At 38.2% G+C, this 18,464-nt stretch overlaps 2 protein-coding genes across 5 annotated transcripts in view; one reads left to right on the top strand and one right to left on the bottom strand.

The window, feature by feature from the left end:
- The window catches only part of CAPN9_2 (calpain 2, (m II) large subunit), a 53,240-nt gene extending 37,646 nt beyond the window's left edge, over positions 1-15,594 (bottom strand). Inside the window, exons 1-5 of one of the 4 annotated variants that reach the window (XM_051209691.1) lie at positions 15,392-15,594; positions 14,965-15,339; positions 6,861-7,136; positions 5,346-5,415; positions 2,374-2,435 (exon numbers count right to left, since the gene is read on the bottom strand). In XM_051209691.1, coding sequence (XP_051073098.1) covers positions 2,374-2,435; positions 5,346-5,415; positions 6,861-7,112 — 384 coding nt within the window. In that variant the 5' untranslated portion in view covers positions 7,113-7,136; positions 14,965-15,339; positions 15,392-15,594. Of the gene's footprint in view, positions 1-2,373; positions 10,382-14,964 lie in introns of those variants that run through there. The other 3 variants (XM_051209692.1, XM_051209695.1, XM_051209693.1) reach the window with 3 other exon arrangements.
- On the top strand, positions 3,704-4,366 carry MS3_00002138 (uncharacterized protein). The gene has a single exon (XM_035731539.2). The coding sequence runs from the start codon at positions 3,793-3,795 to the stop codon at positions 4,105-4,107; it is 315 nt and encodes a 104-aa protein (XP_035586052.2). The 5' UTR covers positions 3,704-3,792; the 3' UTR covers positions 4,108-4,366.
- Positions 15,595-18,464: the final 2,870 nt, after the last annotated feature.

Raw genomic sequence — 18,464 nt, 5'->3', positions numbered from 1 at the left:
TAGTGTCATGCAGTCTTATCCGATGTAGTTCAGAATAAGACCCGATAATGATCCGGCTTTAAGGTTTCTATTGCCATTTTACAAAAATAATAAAATGGACGTTGCAAATGAATGGAATGAGTGTTAATTTTATTCTTAATGAAACTGTATGCTGTAATGTTTACTAAATGTCTATTCTTTTATTTTCATTGAATGACTTTCTCACTTCTCATTCTTGACAATATTCTTATTTTCCTTTATGTATGTGTGTTTAGCGCATTTATTGGTACCTTTGTTATATTATTGTCAAGAAATTTTTTCATTGGTTGAGATCATGAGTCGAACACGGGACCTATCGGTCTCGCGCGAGAACGCTTAACCTCTAGATCACTAAGCTGGAATCCAACTGTGTTAATGTCTAGCTTCAATCAATCCACGAAATTGCGCCACCGTCCACCATTTTCTCCAATGAATTATTATCTTACAACAGAACTTTCACGAGCGGGATCGTGGATGCGCACTACTGAAGAGTCCCATACTACGACGAAACGACCGTCCAGTGCTTCCAGGTTTTCCATGATGATCTAGCTCTAATTGACTCATGAATTCAGCTATGAAATTACTAAAATTTCTACAAAACTCCCTTCTGATTTTAAAGTATATTTAGAAAAAAAGTCAACTGATCAGGGTGTCTACATCTTTTAAAATGTATTTGGTAACCATTAATCCTATCAATAAATTGTTGATTCGACCAGTCTAGCCATTTCAATTATTTTTTTGTCAAATCAATTGGATAATTATAACTTAGATGTTTCTATTTAATAAAACTGATCACTTTCAATGTAACTATTTGACTGAACCTTTAAAAATAATCAAAACAAAAGACTTGCATAATTTGATTATGGATATTTCATTATTTCAAGAAAGTTGATTATTAGTGTGTAATTATATAAAAAAAAATTATTGAAATGAATATAGTTAAAGCATTTTGGAAATTTTGAGATGTATGTATTGCAAAAAATCAAGAAAGATTGAACATCATATTTGATTGGCTCTTGAAATTATAATTACGATAATGATATCATTTTAAATATAGAACTATTTTGGGATTTTGTGTTTTCTCCTTGACTGGAATTATTCAATAGAGGAATATATGCTATTACAATTATTATGATCATCTTGCTTTAGAAATGAAAGATTGAAGTTATTTACATCTAGAAATTGGCTTCTAGGCATAAAGCATGTATCGGTGTACTAGTGTAAAATGTACATAACGTTTTGAAATAGTTTCAATATCTGCACAAATAGCTTTAGGAAGATCTAATACAATAACAAACAATAATTATAGTTCTTTGAATAGTGACCGTCATGGAGAGTAAAACTCTTAGACTTTCAATATTATAATACCAAATCCTAAATACTACTCTATGACTGGATATGTCTCTATTTCATATGTTTCCCACCAGTCCATTTGATACTTGTGTACAAGCCGAAAACAAGTGATTGAACTCCACTGTATAACATTATACAATATAGTATTAAAATTATTCTCGCTGGGTAAATTAACCGTGGTTAAGCAAATCGAAATCTGTTTCACTGAGTGTATCTTTGACTAGTATTATTTACTTACTTATTCACTTACGCTTGTTAACCCTCGTGGAGGAGCATAGGCCGCTCACCAGCATTTTCCGTCCAACCCCGTACAGGGCAATCTATTCCAGTTCTTTTCAGTTACTATTGATCCTTTTCATATATGTTTCCAATTTCCCACGTAGTGTGTTCTTCGGCCTCCCTCTTTTCCGCTTCCCTTCAGGATTCCAAGTTAGGGCTTGCCTGGTGATACGGCTTGGTGATTTCCGTAATGTATGTCCTATCCACTTCCATCGTCTTTTCTTAATTTCCTCGTCAGCTGGAACCTGGTTTGTCCTTTCCCACAGTAGGTTGTTGCTGATGGTATCCGACCAACGGATATTGAGTATCTTACGTAGACCACTGTTTATAAATACTTGCACCTTTTTGATGATGGCTGTAGTAGTTCTCCAAGTTTCAGCTCCATACAGTAGGACTGTCTTGACGTTCGTATTGAAGATCCTCACTTTAATATTGGTTAACAGTTGTTTTGAGTTCCATATGTTCTTCTGTTGTAGGAATGTGACCCTTGCTTTGCCAATCCTCGCCTTTACGTCTACATCGGATCCTTCTTATTTATTGATGATGCTGTCCAGGTACGTGAATGATTCTATATCTTTCAGAGCTTCTCCATCAAGTGTGATTAGGTTGGTGCCCTCCGTGTTGTATTTGAGGATCTTGACTATTAATACGTTAAATAAAATTTAAAAAACAAGATAACCCACACAATAAAAAAGGATTGAGTTCAAGTAAATTCTTATTTACTTGATTAAATAATTCTGGATACATTGATAATGAGGCCAAGGCAGCTATAACCCAACAGTTTCCTACAAAAACAAAACAATAATACACAATGATATCACATGATGAACACTACTATTATTACTGATGATCGCACTAATATTAATGCTCTGTCATTTGAATCTGAACGAACCAGTAGATAACGGTGAATCTCCTGGTTTGATTGTTTTCGCCATAAACTATCGGATACAATTGAGTAATTACCAAACTAACCGGTAAAAGATATGACTGAAACAAAATTAAGGTTAAACGACTGGCAATTAAATAAAACTAATTTTTTCAGAGAAATTTAGGGGTGATGGTTTAATGATGAAGTAACAACACAACAGTTTTCTTTAAGAAGAACATTGAATACAGTCGAAGTTTGATTGAACAGTTTCGTACAACAGGAATGTTAACGACATAAGAAAACATTGGTTAGAGCTTCTCCAGGGTAATATTGGAACTATTTAACTCAATTTGTTTAGGGTTTTCAAAACTATTGTCTTATTCATAATAGTGAGGTGATATTTTGCGTTCTTTAACCAACTAAGAAGTTACCAATTTGTCTACTGAACCACTTCTACAATGTTAATTTTAGTGGGTGTAAAACAATCGGAATTTCACCAATCTGGGCATGGGGTTAGCGATCCCGCCCCGTAGAAAACTAACTCGTCAAAAAGACGCTTGCCAGAAATAATACTTCAAACTATTTAAACTCTGCCCTGAAAGTTAGAAGGTCTTCATTTAGAAGAATTATTACGCTTCATGCTGAAAGCCGAGTTCCTTCGGAAGCCTTGAGGCCGATGCCCCTTCTAACAACCAGAGCAACAATTTTTATAGATACATGGAACGTCCGAACAATGTGGGAGACCGGGAAGACCAGTCAAATAGCAACGGAAATGAGGAGATACAACTTGGCAGTACTGGGAATCAAAGAAACCCATTTGACCCAAGCTGGACAACAAAAGTTAAATACGGGAGAGATGCTACAATACTCCGGTCACGAAGAGTAAAATGCTCCACACATTCAGGGAGTTGCTCTAATCCTGTCCAAAGTAGCACGAAATGCACTTGTAGGATGGGAATCTCATGGATTCAGAATCATCAAAACATCATTCAAAACAAAGGAGGGGATCACAATGAATATTATCCAATGTTATGCACCCACCAATGATAGCAACGACGACATTAAAGATCAGTTCTACGAGCGGCTGCAGTCAATCATAGAGAAGTGCCCAAGAAACGACCTCACCAATCTGATGAGAGATATGAAGATATCATGGGACGACATGGAATGAGTGAGAGAAACGAAAATGGAAAAAGATTTGCAAATCTGTGTGCATTCAATAAATTGGTCATAGGAGGCACAATATTTCCACACAAACGTATACACAAAGCTACATGGATCTCACCGGACCACACTACAGAGAACCAGATAGATCATATCTGCATCAACAAAAATTCCGAAGGACAATGGAAGATGTGAGAACCAGGAGAGGAGTTGACATAGATTCACATCACCACCTAGTTGTGGCCAATTTAAAACTGAAGCTAAAGAAAAACTGGACAACTGGACAAACAGCACTACAAAGGTTCAATATAGCCTTCCTTCGAGATACTGACAAACTCAACGAATTCAAGATAGCTCTCAACAACAGGTTCCAAGCCTTACAGGATCTACTGAAGGAAGAAGAAACTACTATGGAGGACAACTGAAAAAGTATCAAAGAAGCATTAACTTCAACGTGTCAAGAGGTTCTGGGTCACAAGAAGCACCATCATAAGGAATGGATCTCTATAGAAACACTGGACAAGATCAAAGAAAGGAAGAACAAGAAGACAGCAATTAACAACAGCCGAACACGAGCAGAGAAAGTCCGAGCACATGCTGAATACATAGAAGCAAACAAGCAAGTGAAGAAGTACGTGGAAGAACTAGCAACGACAGCGGAAAAAGCTGCAAGAGGAAATATGAAATAGCTTGACGATACAACGAAGAAACTAGCAGGAAAATACAGTAAACCGGAGAGACCGGTCAAGGACAAAGAAGGCAAGCCAATCACTGAAATTCAACAGCAGCGGAACAGATGGGTAGAATACTTCGAGGAACTCCTGAATAGGCCGGGTCTGAAGCAAGGGCCGCATTCCTACAATTGAAGAACATATGGAACTCAAAACAACGTTCAACCAATATCAAAGTCAGAATCTTCAGTACGAACGTCAAGGCAGTTCTACTGTACGGAGCTGAAACTTGGAGAACTAATACAACCATCATCAAACATGTACAAGTATTTATAAATAGTTGTCTACGCAGGATAATCAATATCCATTGGCCGGATGCCATCAGCAACAGCCTTCTCTGGGAGAGAACAAACCAGCTTTCAGCTGAAGAAGAAACTAGGAAAAGACGATGGAAATGGATAGAACATACATTACGCAAATCGTCAAACTGCATCACGAGGAAAACCCTAACTTGGAATCCTGAAGGGAAGCGGAAAAGAGGGAGGCCGAAGAACACATTACGTCGGGAAATAGAAGCAGATATGAAAAAGATGAATTACACCTGGAAGGAGCTGGAAAGGATTGCCCAGGACAGGGTTGGATGGAGAATGTTGGTGAGCGGTCTATGCTCCTCCACGAGGAGTAACAGGCGTAAGTAAGTAATTAGGTTTCTAAAATCACTTTTTTTTTCGTTTAAGCCACATGTTAAACCAATGGTGTGCCATGTTTCCTGGAAAAGGAAGGTTCATCTTGGCCAGAATCTGATTAACCCACAGTACCACAGTATTTAATCTTATCACCGAAAATTGATTGGTAACCATTTGATTGTCAATTTTAATGTTTCTATATTGGCAGGATCTAGTAATATTTCTTTAGAAATTATTCAGAAGCATATATTAATAAGGTATTGATTTATAAAAAAATCGACCATATTTATAATAATGTAAACTTACCAAGTTCACCTTGTTTAATATCGAAGCGACTAACTCCATCTGCAACAAAACGTGGGCACCTGCTAAGTTCCTGAATAGTGAATAATCAAGGTTCATCTATTGCATGATTCATGCACATGTAACACATATGAACAATAATTTTTTTGTTTTAAAAAAAAGACACATGCATTATTAATACGCAAAAGAAGTTTTCTTACCCATGATTTTGATATTAAAAAGAAACAACTTAAGAATACTAAAAGAACCCATAAAAATAACTAGAATAAATGAAAATTAGATTTTTTCTTTGATTTCTGAACGATATTTAGTGTGTGAAATCAGTGAAACTATTCACAACTGTAAATGATCACTCTTTCATTGGGAGTCCTGAACATCAATGGCAAGACTCAAATAAACAATACAAAATGAATTTAAACTTCACCCCATTGAAAAAGAAAATGGCTATCGCGAATCAGTAGCTAAGTGGATAACTCGATGGCTTTTGAAGCGAATGGTACTGGGTTCGAATCTCAGAATGAACATCAACTCTGGAATGCAGGTCTATCTAGCTGACGAGTCTCAAATAAGACAAAACTCGCATTCTGGATCCCACTGTAGTTTTGAATGAACCTTATTGGAGTATACAAGCTAAATAGAAATGTTTCAGTCAACGTTTAAGCACATGTAACTCAGATACACACTATAAAGTTACATAATGCTTTATGAAATCTCTTTCTATTAATATGAATTTTAGAAATACTGTGCACTAATTGTCCAATTTATAAAATTTTGTGCGGCAGTTCTAAATGAACGAAAGTAACATAAGGTGGGATTGACAGTTCCGTTAAAACTACGACCACAAACTTCTTAGTTAAGTGAGTTCTTTCCAACTTTTTACGAAAAGAAATTTATGATAAGCGCGAACTGGGAACGGGAGCGACCAAGACAGTTGTTCTTGGAGATATCTGGTCAGTGGCCTGTGCGTCCAGACGGGTAAAAGGCTTAAGTACAGTAAGTAATAAGAAGACTACAGCAGGATTTTCATTGTTTCTTGTCCTGATGTATGTCTGGTAACATCTCAAGCAACAAAGTAAAATCCCAACCAGGGAGTCGTGATGGACCGACAGAAACCAGTCCTATACAACTTTCTTTTATACCACAGTATCATGTCATTAACAGACCACCTCTCTACTTTTTCCACCACATCCCAGCAACAGTAGTGTGTGAACGATATGAAAGTCGCTGGAATGACATTCGTAGCAAAAGTTCAAGGGACTGAAGTTCGTGTTTCAAGGTGACAACACCAATAGAATTAACATTGTTACGTCCGAACACATATTCACGAACCACAGAATTGGAATTTATGGAGATAACACTTTGTTCGTTCTGTCTCATTAGCCGTCTAATCGATATTCACTATAAGTTTATTAAAAATACTAACATCGATCAGGTTACTTCGTAATATATGAAGGACAAGAGTTAATAATAGAAAACATACAGTTAATGAATAATAAAATCAACATAAAGATGACTTACAACAGGTCTTAGCCATCTGTAACTTTGTTTACTCGATCCAGATCCTGATTTGATAGTTGAGTCGGTAGCAGGCATAAATGGATCCTCAAATAAACCACCTCGTTCCATTTGACATTTGATTTCTTGTTTAAACCAATCTGCACTGCACTCTAAGGAAGGTGATTTATGTGTGCGTTGTACCAAGACACTAGATCCATTACACTGGCCACGCATGGCACTACGAGGCGTTTCCGAAGGATATTTGCGGCCCATGGTCGGGAAGAATGTGTTCAGGTACTAAATTTCGCGGTAAAAAAATCATCAAATTGGTAAAAGAAATATGACAAAAATGATCGAGGGATGTAATTCCGTGAGTACAGGGCTTCTGTAGCATAAACAAACTCCCCACACAGAGCTTATCTGAAGTACCATTGGCAAAAGCGACAGTATGAGACGATGGATTCTAACCTGAATCTAGTTATGCTATTAATAATAATTTGACAAATACTATTGGTTTTTTAAATGCCTTGTTTTACCTTCACCCCTTAGAAAACATTTCCAAACTTACCTTTAAATCCAGCTACCACCTACTGAAGAAAAATGATTGAACATGCATAGCACATGTTTCAAGCACTTTATATTTACAAACACATTTATTTGAAGATGTTGAAAAATTAGCTCATTTAACTCTTTTGTTATAAACCTACATAACAACAATCCTGTGAAGAGAATCTTCTTTTTGATGTTTATTTTTTCAAACACAAAAAGTAATTCAGAAGTGTCAGTAACATGCAATTAACACTTATGTGTATTTACAGTTTTAATATGAAGGTAGATATTAAACGTGAAATTAGAAAAGAACACGTTTTCTTATTGGACACAAAACTTCGGCTGGGACATTTCAACACTAAATATGAAAATGTCAAGTTCATTAAGAAGCATTAAAATGATTATGAGTTTGACTTTTAAGACAAGATTATCCAAAGTAATGGGGATGATGCATTCTAAAGGTAGATTCGTCCAATGTTAAGTGATAAAGAAGTCCCTACCGAAATGTAGCTCTGTACAAAAGATTACTTTGACAGGTAGTCAGTTAGTCCATTATAATCAACATAGAACATGGAACAAATGCGCATCAATTCAAGTCGCCAAACTACATTAACAAAGCCCTCAAATATCCTCGTGGGGAGATATCGCTCTCCACGAATAGCCCTCACATGGCCACGCGTATACAACCATTGACAAGAAAGTCCTACTCACTGTCTTCTCGCAGCATTACTGTTGTTCACGAAATTGGGAGGACGATAAGCGGATGTCCGGCGCCTTAACCGGGTTGGTGGACACGGAGGGTCCATCTGGGGAAGTTGAAAAACCCTTATTCCAAACTAATGGTGCACATGGGCTCTAGGATCCTGATGAAACGAATGACGTATGAACCAATTGTTGGTCACAAGGAACCATGGGACTGCATCTCCTGATGTTGCTCCACTGCCTTATGGATCAGACTTTTAGGTCGAAGGCTCGGAAATTGGTCCCCTAAGAAAACCACCTGTTTCGATCTGGGCGTATGGGCAGTATCCTAGCCCTCACACAAATCGAATGACGAAGTGTGGCGCATATATATTTGGTACTTGATAGTACCAATGTTCATGCATTAAAATGAATAAACACATTAGAAAGATCATATATAGATAACAATATAAGTAGTAAATGAATTGAATATAATATAGTAGTGGTGATAATAGGAAAGACTAAATAAAGGGAATATAGTTCGGAAAGACAAGGAATGTTGAAAGTCAAGATTTAGAGAAACATGAAATAGATCCATGTACGTCATTGTGGTTGATTTTGAGTCAGGTTAACCAACCTCTCCAACTACTGACTAAGGTTATTGTGCGAACCTCAACCACATTGTCTGTACATACCAACATGACTCAGCTCCGGGATCAATAACTTCGTAGACTGGTGGCACATTTTGCTTGCCCCATAGATTCTTCTAAACTTATTCCTTCACCTGATAACATTACCCGTTGAAGTAGACGACAAGTAATACGGAAATGAAGAAACAAAATCGAAACTGCATCTTATCTCAATATTGAAGATAGTTTTATGACAGGAGCAACCAACAAATAATTAAACAGTAAACTGAATACAATAAAATAATGTGGCGAAATGAATTTCGCTTTATCAAAACTTGAAAATAGACATTATTATGCCAACCCTAAATCTGTTCATAAAGTAACGTAGATTGATAAAGGAGTTATGCAAACATAGGAATATTATTATTTGTTCTGGATCTGTCTCAAAATGCATGTCAGATGTAAAACATCATGTAAATGACTTGTATCTTAATGTGGCAATTGATCATCATAACTTCATTCATTGTTGTCAAATGCCGTAAGACGTAATTACATTCCGAATGCGATCTTTATAAGTCATACGTGGTTTATGAAGACTACTAACCCACAAAATAACTATATTCAACAAAGATGAATGGTAAAAAGTTTTACTTTTGCCACTGTTGGTTTCGTGTTAAAGGTAGCTAAGCGTACGTTTTGACTTGATGTTAAAGTTTGTTGAAGTATTCAAATACTGTGTTCGATTACAATTTTCTATTGAATATTATAATCATTGGTGACTGAGTGAGAATTCTTCAGCCTTAAAGAAAAGTCTAATAGCTTGTGACAAGACTCAGTCTTTGTGTGTTAAAACTTGTTGTCATGATTTGGGAATTACTTGATTATTTCGAATTTGCGAAAGACCAAACGATTCTCTTAATAGGAAGTAGAATCTACTCAGATTAAGCAGATCAGCAACTGACACAAGTGACGTTTGAGGAGAGAAAAAAACGAGGAATGAAGAATTTCAAAGATAACCAAATCAAGAATACAGGAGTGCAGAATTGTAACAATGTTGATCGTGGTCATCCGCACTTGCTTACAAGTGAAAATAAACAAAACGGCTTTGGTTTTCTAGGCACAAACTAATTCCTTTACAAGACCGTAGAGGAGTTATTTGAATGAAATTGTAGTAATGCTATAACATTATCACAGAAAACTGACAAGCCACTCCGTTTTTAAATACCCCGACAGGAACCGTAGCAAGTCATCACACTAACAAGATGGAAAAAATAAAATAGCCAAATACATTTCCTAAATATATCTTCGAGACATTTCGCACACTTGTGACCAAAAGTACTAGCACTGGATTTATTAGTTACACCACATCGTTCATCATAAAATGCACTTTATGTTACTAAGTATATTAAACTTTTAAAAATCTATTATCTCGTGCTCGGTGTTTTTCTGTCCGAAGCTGGAAGTGTCGCTATTTATTATTTATTTATTTTGAACACATATATATTGGTACAGGAATGCGCCAAATATATATGCGCCACACAAAACAATGAGAATTTAAGAAAAAGAAAAAAAGTGGGGAACGTAAAGAAAAATACTAAAAAAACAATAACGAAGAGATTGGTGTAAGGTAGTGTAATAATAATAGTAATAGTATGGGAACAGAAGGGTACAATCAGAAGAAATCTTTCAGTTAAGGAAGATACAACCACGTTTTACGAAGAAAGTAAAAGAAGGTTACAGCATGATCGCCACTGGCTTCTATTCTGAGCCATATCTGATAACGTCTCTAGCCACTGTGTTGCAGCATCTCTCGGACCCCAGTCAGGGAGTCGTGAAGGACCAACATAAGCCAGCCCTATGCAGCTTTCTTTCATAACACGATACCATGTCATATACTGACCACCTTTCCACTTTTTCCAACCAGTCCCAGAGTCGGCAAATAATGCACGACGTGGAATTCTCTGGGACGACATTTGTAGAACATGTCCAAGCCACCGAAGTCGGTGTTTCAAGATGGTGACACCAATTGAATTATCATCTCTGTGCCCGAACACACGATGCCGAACCTCTGCATTACTAACATGGTGTTGCCATTGGATGTCAGCAATCCTTCGGAGACAGTGATGATCGAACACAGAGAGTTGTCTAACTTCCTCAACTCGGAGAGACCAGGTTTCACAAGCATAGAGCAAAACTGCTCTCACCGACGCGTTGTAAATCCGACCTTTTACAGCCAGACTAACATCACGAAGGCGCCAAAGATGGCCCAGATTGGCATAAGCCGCTCTGGATTTCACTATTCGTGCATTGATCTCATCACTCACACCCCCACTAGCACTTATGCAGCTACCTAGATACACGAACTTCTCGACTATTTCTATCTGCTCACCATCCAGGGTGAGTACAGGATTAGGATCTTGCCAGTCTTGTAGAAGTACTTTGCATTTCGAAGGTGCAAAGCACACACCATACCTACGGACACTGATTGCCAACTGAGTAAGTGCGGATTGCATGGCTTGGGCATTATCGCACAGCAAGACAATATCGTCCGCATACTCAAGGTCGAGAAGTCTTTCTCCAGGCAACAGATTCACACCGCCATTACTTACATCCATCAGAGCTGTTTCCAGAATGTCATCGATGGCAAAGTTGGATAGGAATGAAGAGATTGGGCAACCCTGCCTAACCCCACTGCTCGAATAGAACAATGGAGAAAGATAGTTGTATGCCCTCACTCTGCCTGAGGTGTTTGTATATAGGGCTTTCAGGATGTTAATAAACTTCTCAGGCACACCCTTCTTCAATAGACAATCCCAGAGAACAGTCCTATCCAAAGAATTGAAGGCAGCCCTGATGTCAAGAAACACTACGATTGTTGGCCTTTGATAAGTATGGCGGTGTTCTAACATTTGGCGGAGGGTGAAGATATGATCAATACATCCTCGACCAGAACGAAACCCAGTCTGCTCCTCGCGAGTCAATCTTTCTCGGGTTTTGAACAACCTATGAAGTATGACGGAAGCCAATAGCTTGGACGCAATCGGAAGTAGGCTTATCCCCCGATAGTTGTTACAGGAATGACGTGAACCCTTTTTAAAGATAGGGACAACAATCGACTCATTCCATGACGTTGGTACACTCTCTAGTTCCCAGACTTTTGTAAACAACGTCGTCACTCCCTTAGTCAGAAAGTCACCACCATCTTTAAGAAGGGCCGGAGGTAAGTCATCTGGGCCAGGTGATTTGTAGCGCTTCAAGAGTTGGAGTTCCTTGCGGACTTCCGCCTCGTTTGGTGGATCAGTCGTTACCGGCCATGGAGGGCAGGACAGTCTGACCGATGTTGCCGGAGCAGCAGGTCAGTTGAACTGCCCTTCGAAAAGTTCTGCCCATCGTCCAAAACGTTGATGGATGTTAGTGATTGGCATCCCATCATCCTCGCAGATTGTTTCACTCATACCAGACTTCTTGCTGCCAGTAACTCGGATGAGTTGGAAGATCTTCCGGTAGTTACCAGATGCAGCTGCTGCTTCCAGCTCATTAGCACGCATCGACCACCAGGCTTCTCGGTCCTTACGCAAGCTTTGCCCGATTTCCTTACGTAACATCCTTCGATTATGGTCAAACTCACGGTCACCCGGAGTAGACCGACGGGCTTCAATGAGTTGTAAGGAACCAGAAGAAACTCAGTGCTTAAAAGCGGGACGTTTCGCAAACCCACAACTGACTGTACCTGCCATTTTCATGGCGTCATGCAATTGCAACCAACGCTCATCTATACTTTTCGGTGGTATGGTAACTAGCCTAGAAGCTAGCTCGATTCGATACTTACTTGCAACAGGAGTTGCAACCAACTTGCTGACATCAATCCTTTGGTGGCGGTCACTTCGTTGGCCACTGAAAAGTAAGGTAAGATTGGCGCACACCAAGGCATGATCAGAGTCCAGATAGGTACTCCAAAAGGAGCGGCAGTCTTGTACACAACCATGCCAGCGGTAGCAGATCGCGATGTGTCGCTAACACAATATGCTTTCAGCCAAATACATAATAAGTTGAGTCCTTACTGACCAAGTGTATGAACTAGAAGATATTTAAAGTGACGTGATTCCGGAATTTTGACCCAAGTTCAGCTCATTTGAATGACATTCCAAACAGTGATCACTAAAAGACGTTTATAATTATTTGAAAACAAGTACATGTCCTACAGCCTATACAATGCTAACACAGTTAAACACGATAGATGTTTTCAGACGTAGATGTGTTGACTGTGATTGTGAACTCTGGAGGTGATTTCAGAAGTGATCAGTACTGTATAGGAGGAATAAATGACACCAACATTAAAAGCCGTTATTGAAGATACGACAATCCGACATAAGCTTTCACTATGCAATCAGACAACTGCTAAGACAATTCTAAAATATTCCCAGCATGTTGAGGAAAAAATCAATAGTTCAAATGTCCTTAATACATAGGAAGTATGAAATTTAGCTAAAGTTACTCAAGACTTAATAACTTGACCATGGCATGGAAAGCAATTGAAATTTCAGTGTCTCAACTTATAGTGATATGCAGATCCACTATCTAAAAGAAGCAAAGAGACAGGTGTTCGATATGATGAGTGATAAAACGTTCGGGTAGTTTCTAAGGAAGGCAAATGAAAATGATGATCAGTAGTCAACAGTCCCATCAGAGACCAGACCTACAATTTCTCGCACTACTGAATAAATTTAATTAGAAGACTTTTAACAAAGTAATTTCCTTAACGAGGACCACTTTTTGGAATGACCATAACTATAAAGCTCAGCTGATGGAATCGCATTTCATCCTTATGTTAATCGATTCTAAGTGCAGTGTTATGGGCTGCAATTGATATGCGGCAGTTACTTAAATACCAGTGGGTGAAGTAAAATCTGTCTCCAGTGTCCGCTTCAGTCTCATTCATCAAACCTCTGGGCCGAAAAAGTTATTAATTGCCTGTTTTATTTAACAAACTAGAACTTAATCAAACATAAATGTTCAAAAGAACAGGTACTTGAAAAACGTTTCGGTGAACAAAATCATAAACAGAGTTCTTCAAATTTCCATTTAGGCGCGAAAGAGCTGTATGAAAAAAGAAATTTTATGTTGCAGAAACCCCAATCAATGCCAAGATAGTTAGGTATTCGCGAAAGTTTCGCTTCGATGTCAAGCCATGCAGCTAGACTTAGGTTAGTATTCAGAATACAGCCCAGGCGACCTCAGATATTGTGTAGGTTCATTGAACGAGAATACAATTGAGGACAACATAAACGTATCTAGACTACTGACTAATATAACAATTTCCTACCTTTTCTGTTTTTGACTGATAGATTTACATGACATATAGGACTAATCCGTAGTCAGATTTTTGTGTTTACGAAATATTTAACGGACTTGGTACTTGCTATCGGGAAACCGTGGATCGGACGACGCAATTAAGAATAAGATGATAGATAAGGATTTATCTAAGCTTCAAAATACATCAGAATGATACATGAATACTTTTTAAATGATTCGCCTAAAGTCAGGCTTAATATTTAAATTTGCATAAATCGAACCAACCAATTAGTCAGTAACTTACTGTGTGGACACGCATTTACATGCTATCTGATTGTGCTTACCAAATTGCGACTACCAATAGCCGTCGAGAAATGGTAGTTATTGGAGTTAATTTCGCCACCCTATTTAATATAACTAGTTAGATACACATGTTTGACTGGAATACGTCAGACGCTTCTATTTGTTACTAATCGCAAGAGCAAATATACGAAGGGTTTTTCGAAAACAAAATATATTAATGACTAATTGAACTAAGTGAAGCATCGAACTCATTGGGGCGGATGTAAACCGGAGTAAAATTCGACTGGATAGAATAAGTCAGTGCAATAACACACTTGTTTTCAGATGTACTGAGAAGGCTTATGGACGCAGGAGGATGGGATAGTCTGATTTTCTTGAAACAACCTACTATGAACCCACCTAAAAGATGGGAATGAGTGTGACCTGATAATGATCAAAACGCTTATTCCATTTTTCGAACTCTGCGTGAAAAGATGCATGGTGGAACTCCAGTTAAAAACTTGGTTCCGATAACTGAAGATGTATGGTTTCTGGAAGCGTAACGCAATATATATTTCGTCTCAAATCATTTTAAGACGGTGGATGTAAATGTTGGTCAAACCAAACTATTTTAAACTTTTGATGACGTGACAACAGATATAACTGAAAACCTATTCACACAACCAAGAGACCTTTTAAATATACGTAGTCGGGTTGTACTACCATTCAGCACTTAGCACTCACAGCAGCTGAGAATCCAAACATGACAAGGTCAGAGTTTGTGTTCGGCGCTGTGTTGGATATGCAGCCAATGTCATGAACCAACTTCAAATTAGTTCTTTGAACATTTGCAGATCTAATATTCTAAATCCTTGCAACAAGCCTATATAAACCAATTGTTTCTCTTCTCGCGTTTCTTGTTATTTCTCTATAGTTCAACGTCTAGTGATGTCCATTGATTCAAATGGTTGTTCAGATGGTTGTGGACGGAATAGAAAAAGCTTTCTCTTAACGGGCTTCCGTGTATAATCGTAGTGGATCACCAATACCTACAGGCAGTAATCCAGCTATATTAACGATAGAAGAGAAAAAGGAAGTTAGTAAATCGTAATAAGATACTATTGAAGATGACGCAGGTATTCAGTGTTTGACAACGCTTTTACCAGAAGCACCTTCTAATATGATTTGTATCCACCGAGAGAAATCAAAAGACAGAGTCGAGGAGATCGGGAGAGTGTATTTGGCGATTACCAATATATCGGAATTCTCTGATCTAATCTGGCTAGCGATTGCGGTAGATGTTGAGCACAGCGTTACCACACGTGATCTGGTACGGATGCCTGACCGAGCGCCTTCAGCTAGATGAGTCCACTAAAACATGTGGTCAGCATCCAATGTCGAAAACTTACAGAGCTATTTATTTTAGGGATTTATTTACCGCTACACTGTCCTTATTCCTTAAGCATCTGTCGAGTTGTCTCTTAAACGACTCCTGGGACGTCGTTTTGACTAATTCAGCTGACAGGAAATTCCAGAATTTTACTTCTCTTCAGGAGTAGAAGTTGTGTTTACAGTCCGTTCTGCTGTGTTGTTTCTCCATTTTCTGGTTGTTACCTCTTAGGATTGTGTCGGGGCTAAATGTAAGTATGTGTTTAACGGAATGTCTAGAGGTGTTGAGGACATTGTGAGCCATCAGAGAGTCACCTCTAGGACGCCTGTACTTCAGTGGGTAAAGGTCGAGTTGTTTAAGGCTCTCAACACAAGACTTTAATTTCAGTCCAAGAGCTGATTTCGTGGCTCGCCGTTGGATATATTCCAGAGTGTCCTTTTTCTTTTGAGTGAGAGAGGAAACACTCTTTCCGTACTGTAAATTGGGACGAATGAAACTTGGAGAATGTGTCGGAAGTTCTTCCGTCAAACCGGCCAAAAATGCTCATCAATGTCACCAGTGTGAGGTTTGCTTGAAAGGCATTTTTGTCACAGCGTGAGACTTCAAATCGTAGGGCACCAGCACTCCTAAATCTTTTTCGACTTGGGATACCTCAAGAGGGGAGTCACCGAAGTTGTAACTGTAGTCTGTATAATGTCTCAGATGGGCCACTTTACACTTCGAAGTGTTAAAAGTCTGCTCAACTTTGAAGTCGAGTCAGGTCCTCCTGAAATGCCAGTATATCCGCTTGGATGCGTACCTCTATCCAAAGTTTCACATCATCAGCGAAAAATAATGAGTCTGGCGATATCTATTGTGGAAGGTTGCCTATATAAATCAAGAAAGGAAGACGTCCTAGCACTGAACCCTGGAGGACTACACCAGGACATTCCATAGCCTGAGAGAAAGCGAGGTTAACTCTGACAATAAATTGTCGAATATTTAGGTATGAAGTGAGTAAACCAATTAACAGTTATCATTTCATTTCTATTCCACTCAACAGTGCCTTTTGCGATTTAGCAAACGAAGAGTGCCTTCAGATTTTCCATTTTGTTTTAGCTTAATCGACTTATGAATTCAATTATTAAACAAATGCATCATTTTTAATGCAAAACGTGCAAGTAAAGTGAAATGTAGGAATTATGTGGGAAATGAAGGTGATAAAAAGCGAGGTAGAAAGTATTTTCGTTTTTCCATAATCTAAGATTTTGTCTTTTGGTTCCATCATGCATCGTTTGGATGGTTTACACATTGCTCTGGAACTTCAAAAACTAAATTCTTTTAAAACTGTAATCGCAATTATTATTAGAATAACATATTTGAGTTGGTAACTCGCAGTTTACGCATAAAAGTTTAATACAATAGTTGTTTTTTTTAGTTGAACGTGGCAGATGCATATGTAACAGCTTAGGTTGATTGGTTAATAGTTGACCTCAGTCAACTAGGTACATGTCGAAACAATAGAGTTCAAGTATTTATTCACTTCCTTAATTTTTATAGGCATTATATTTCCAGTTATCTCATATTCAATGCTGTAAAGCGTTGTTTGTCTGAACAGATAATCCCACGCTCCACTGTGAATGCGCGAAGATCTATATAAAGACCTATTCACTACTAGTCTGGGTTTTTCTATGAATAGCACGACGGTTACCTATAGGCACGAAAAATCAACTTTCTTGGTGAAACTACAGGGATAGAATTCAACCGCAACGCCGTATCAACGCAAATGGTGGTCTTGACCTAGTTCTGTCTAAGACGTCGTGAATATAAACCAGGATGAGCGGAACTTAAATGGTTTCCGTTTGGACGCTTTGTGTTGACTCGATATACTATGTTCACTCTGTCATTGTGAAACAATTGGTTTCACAGATAATTCTACATCTAGGGTGGAAGTGGGTCAATGTAACCCATGGTCTTGATCTTCACCATCAAGAATGAGTGCGTCTGGTGTTAAAAACTTGCTCGAAGTGGAAAACTATTATATGGACACATATCCTGTGGTCATAGAACGTTTCCTACCTGGTCAATGATAAAAAAACATTGTACGTACATAACCTTCATTTAGTGGATCCGTGTTTGTTTTAATGGTGGACGTTACTTTTTGCACACGTTACCTCACTTCATGATTGACCGGTGCATCCATCATTAGTACTGCTATATTAATAGACCTAATCCCAAAATTGTAGATATGTGATGATGTGAAATTCTTATCTATGAGATCTTACGTGGAAGTCACATCATCGTCTATTCTGACTCGTCGTAACGTAACAATCAGCAATGTGATGTTGAGCGTTTCTAAAGAACGCATTTAGGCTGGAGATAGAACAATATATTTAATATGAATAAAGGAGATAAGTTACATAAGAATGACCTCGCCTTCAATGCCGCTACATGCCATGTTATTAAATGTTCCAGCATTCACCCTTGTTGGTCTTGCCCTCATGTTATATTTTGAATATCTATTTTCCCATTTTTTTCATGTCCAGCTCCGAGGAATATGTGATTAGGACCAATACCGCTACACAAATTTACTGACAGAATCAACGTGGGGTGACTGAAGAGGTCCTAGAATGCTTACCAAATGATCAAGTTATAGAGAAACATACCGAAATCATCTATAGTGGATAAAGACAATCATGAGAAAAAATTGTTTAATGATGATTATAAGCCAATTTATCGACCGGGTATTTAAACAGTTTCAAAGATTTTATGAATTGATTGCAGTAACGTTGAACAGATCAACTCTTCACTCACCAAGTTAGT

This window comes from Schistosoma haematobium, chromosome 1 (genome assembly GCF_000699445.3).
Source record: "Schistosoma haematobium chromosome 1, whole genome shotgun sequence".
NCBI lineage: Eukaryota > Metazoa > Platyhelminthes > Trematoda > Strigeidida > Schistosomatidae > Schistosoma > Schistosoma haematobium.
Note: the sequence above shows the minus strand (reverse complement) of the source record. Positions and strands in the feature narration are given on the sequence as shown.

What these genes read in the sequence shown, in the direction of transcription:
- MS3_00002138 (XM_035731539.2), top strand. Translation starts at nt 3,793, where the DNA reads ATGGATCTCACCGGACCACACTACAGAGAACCAGATAGATCATATCTG.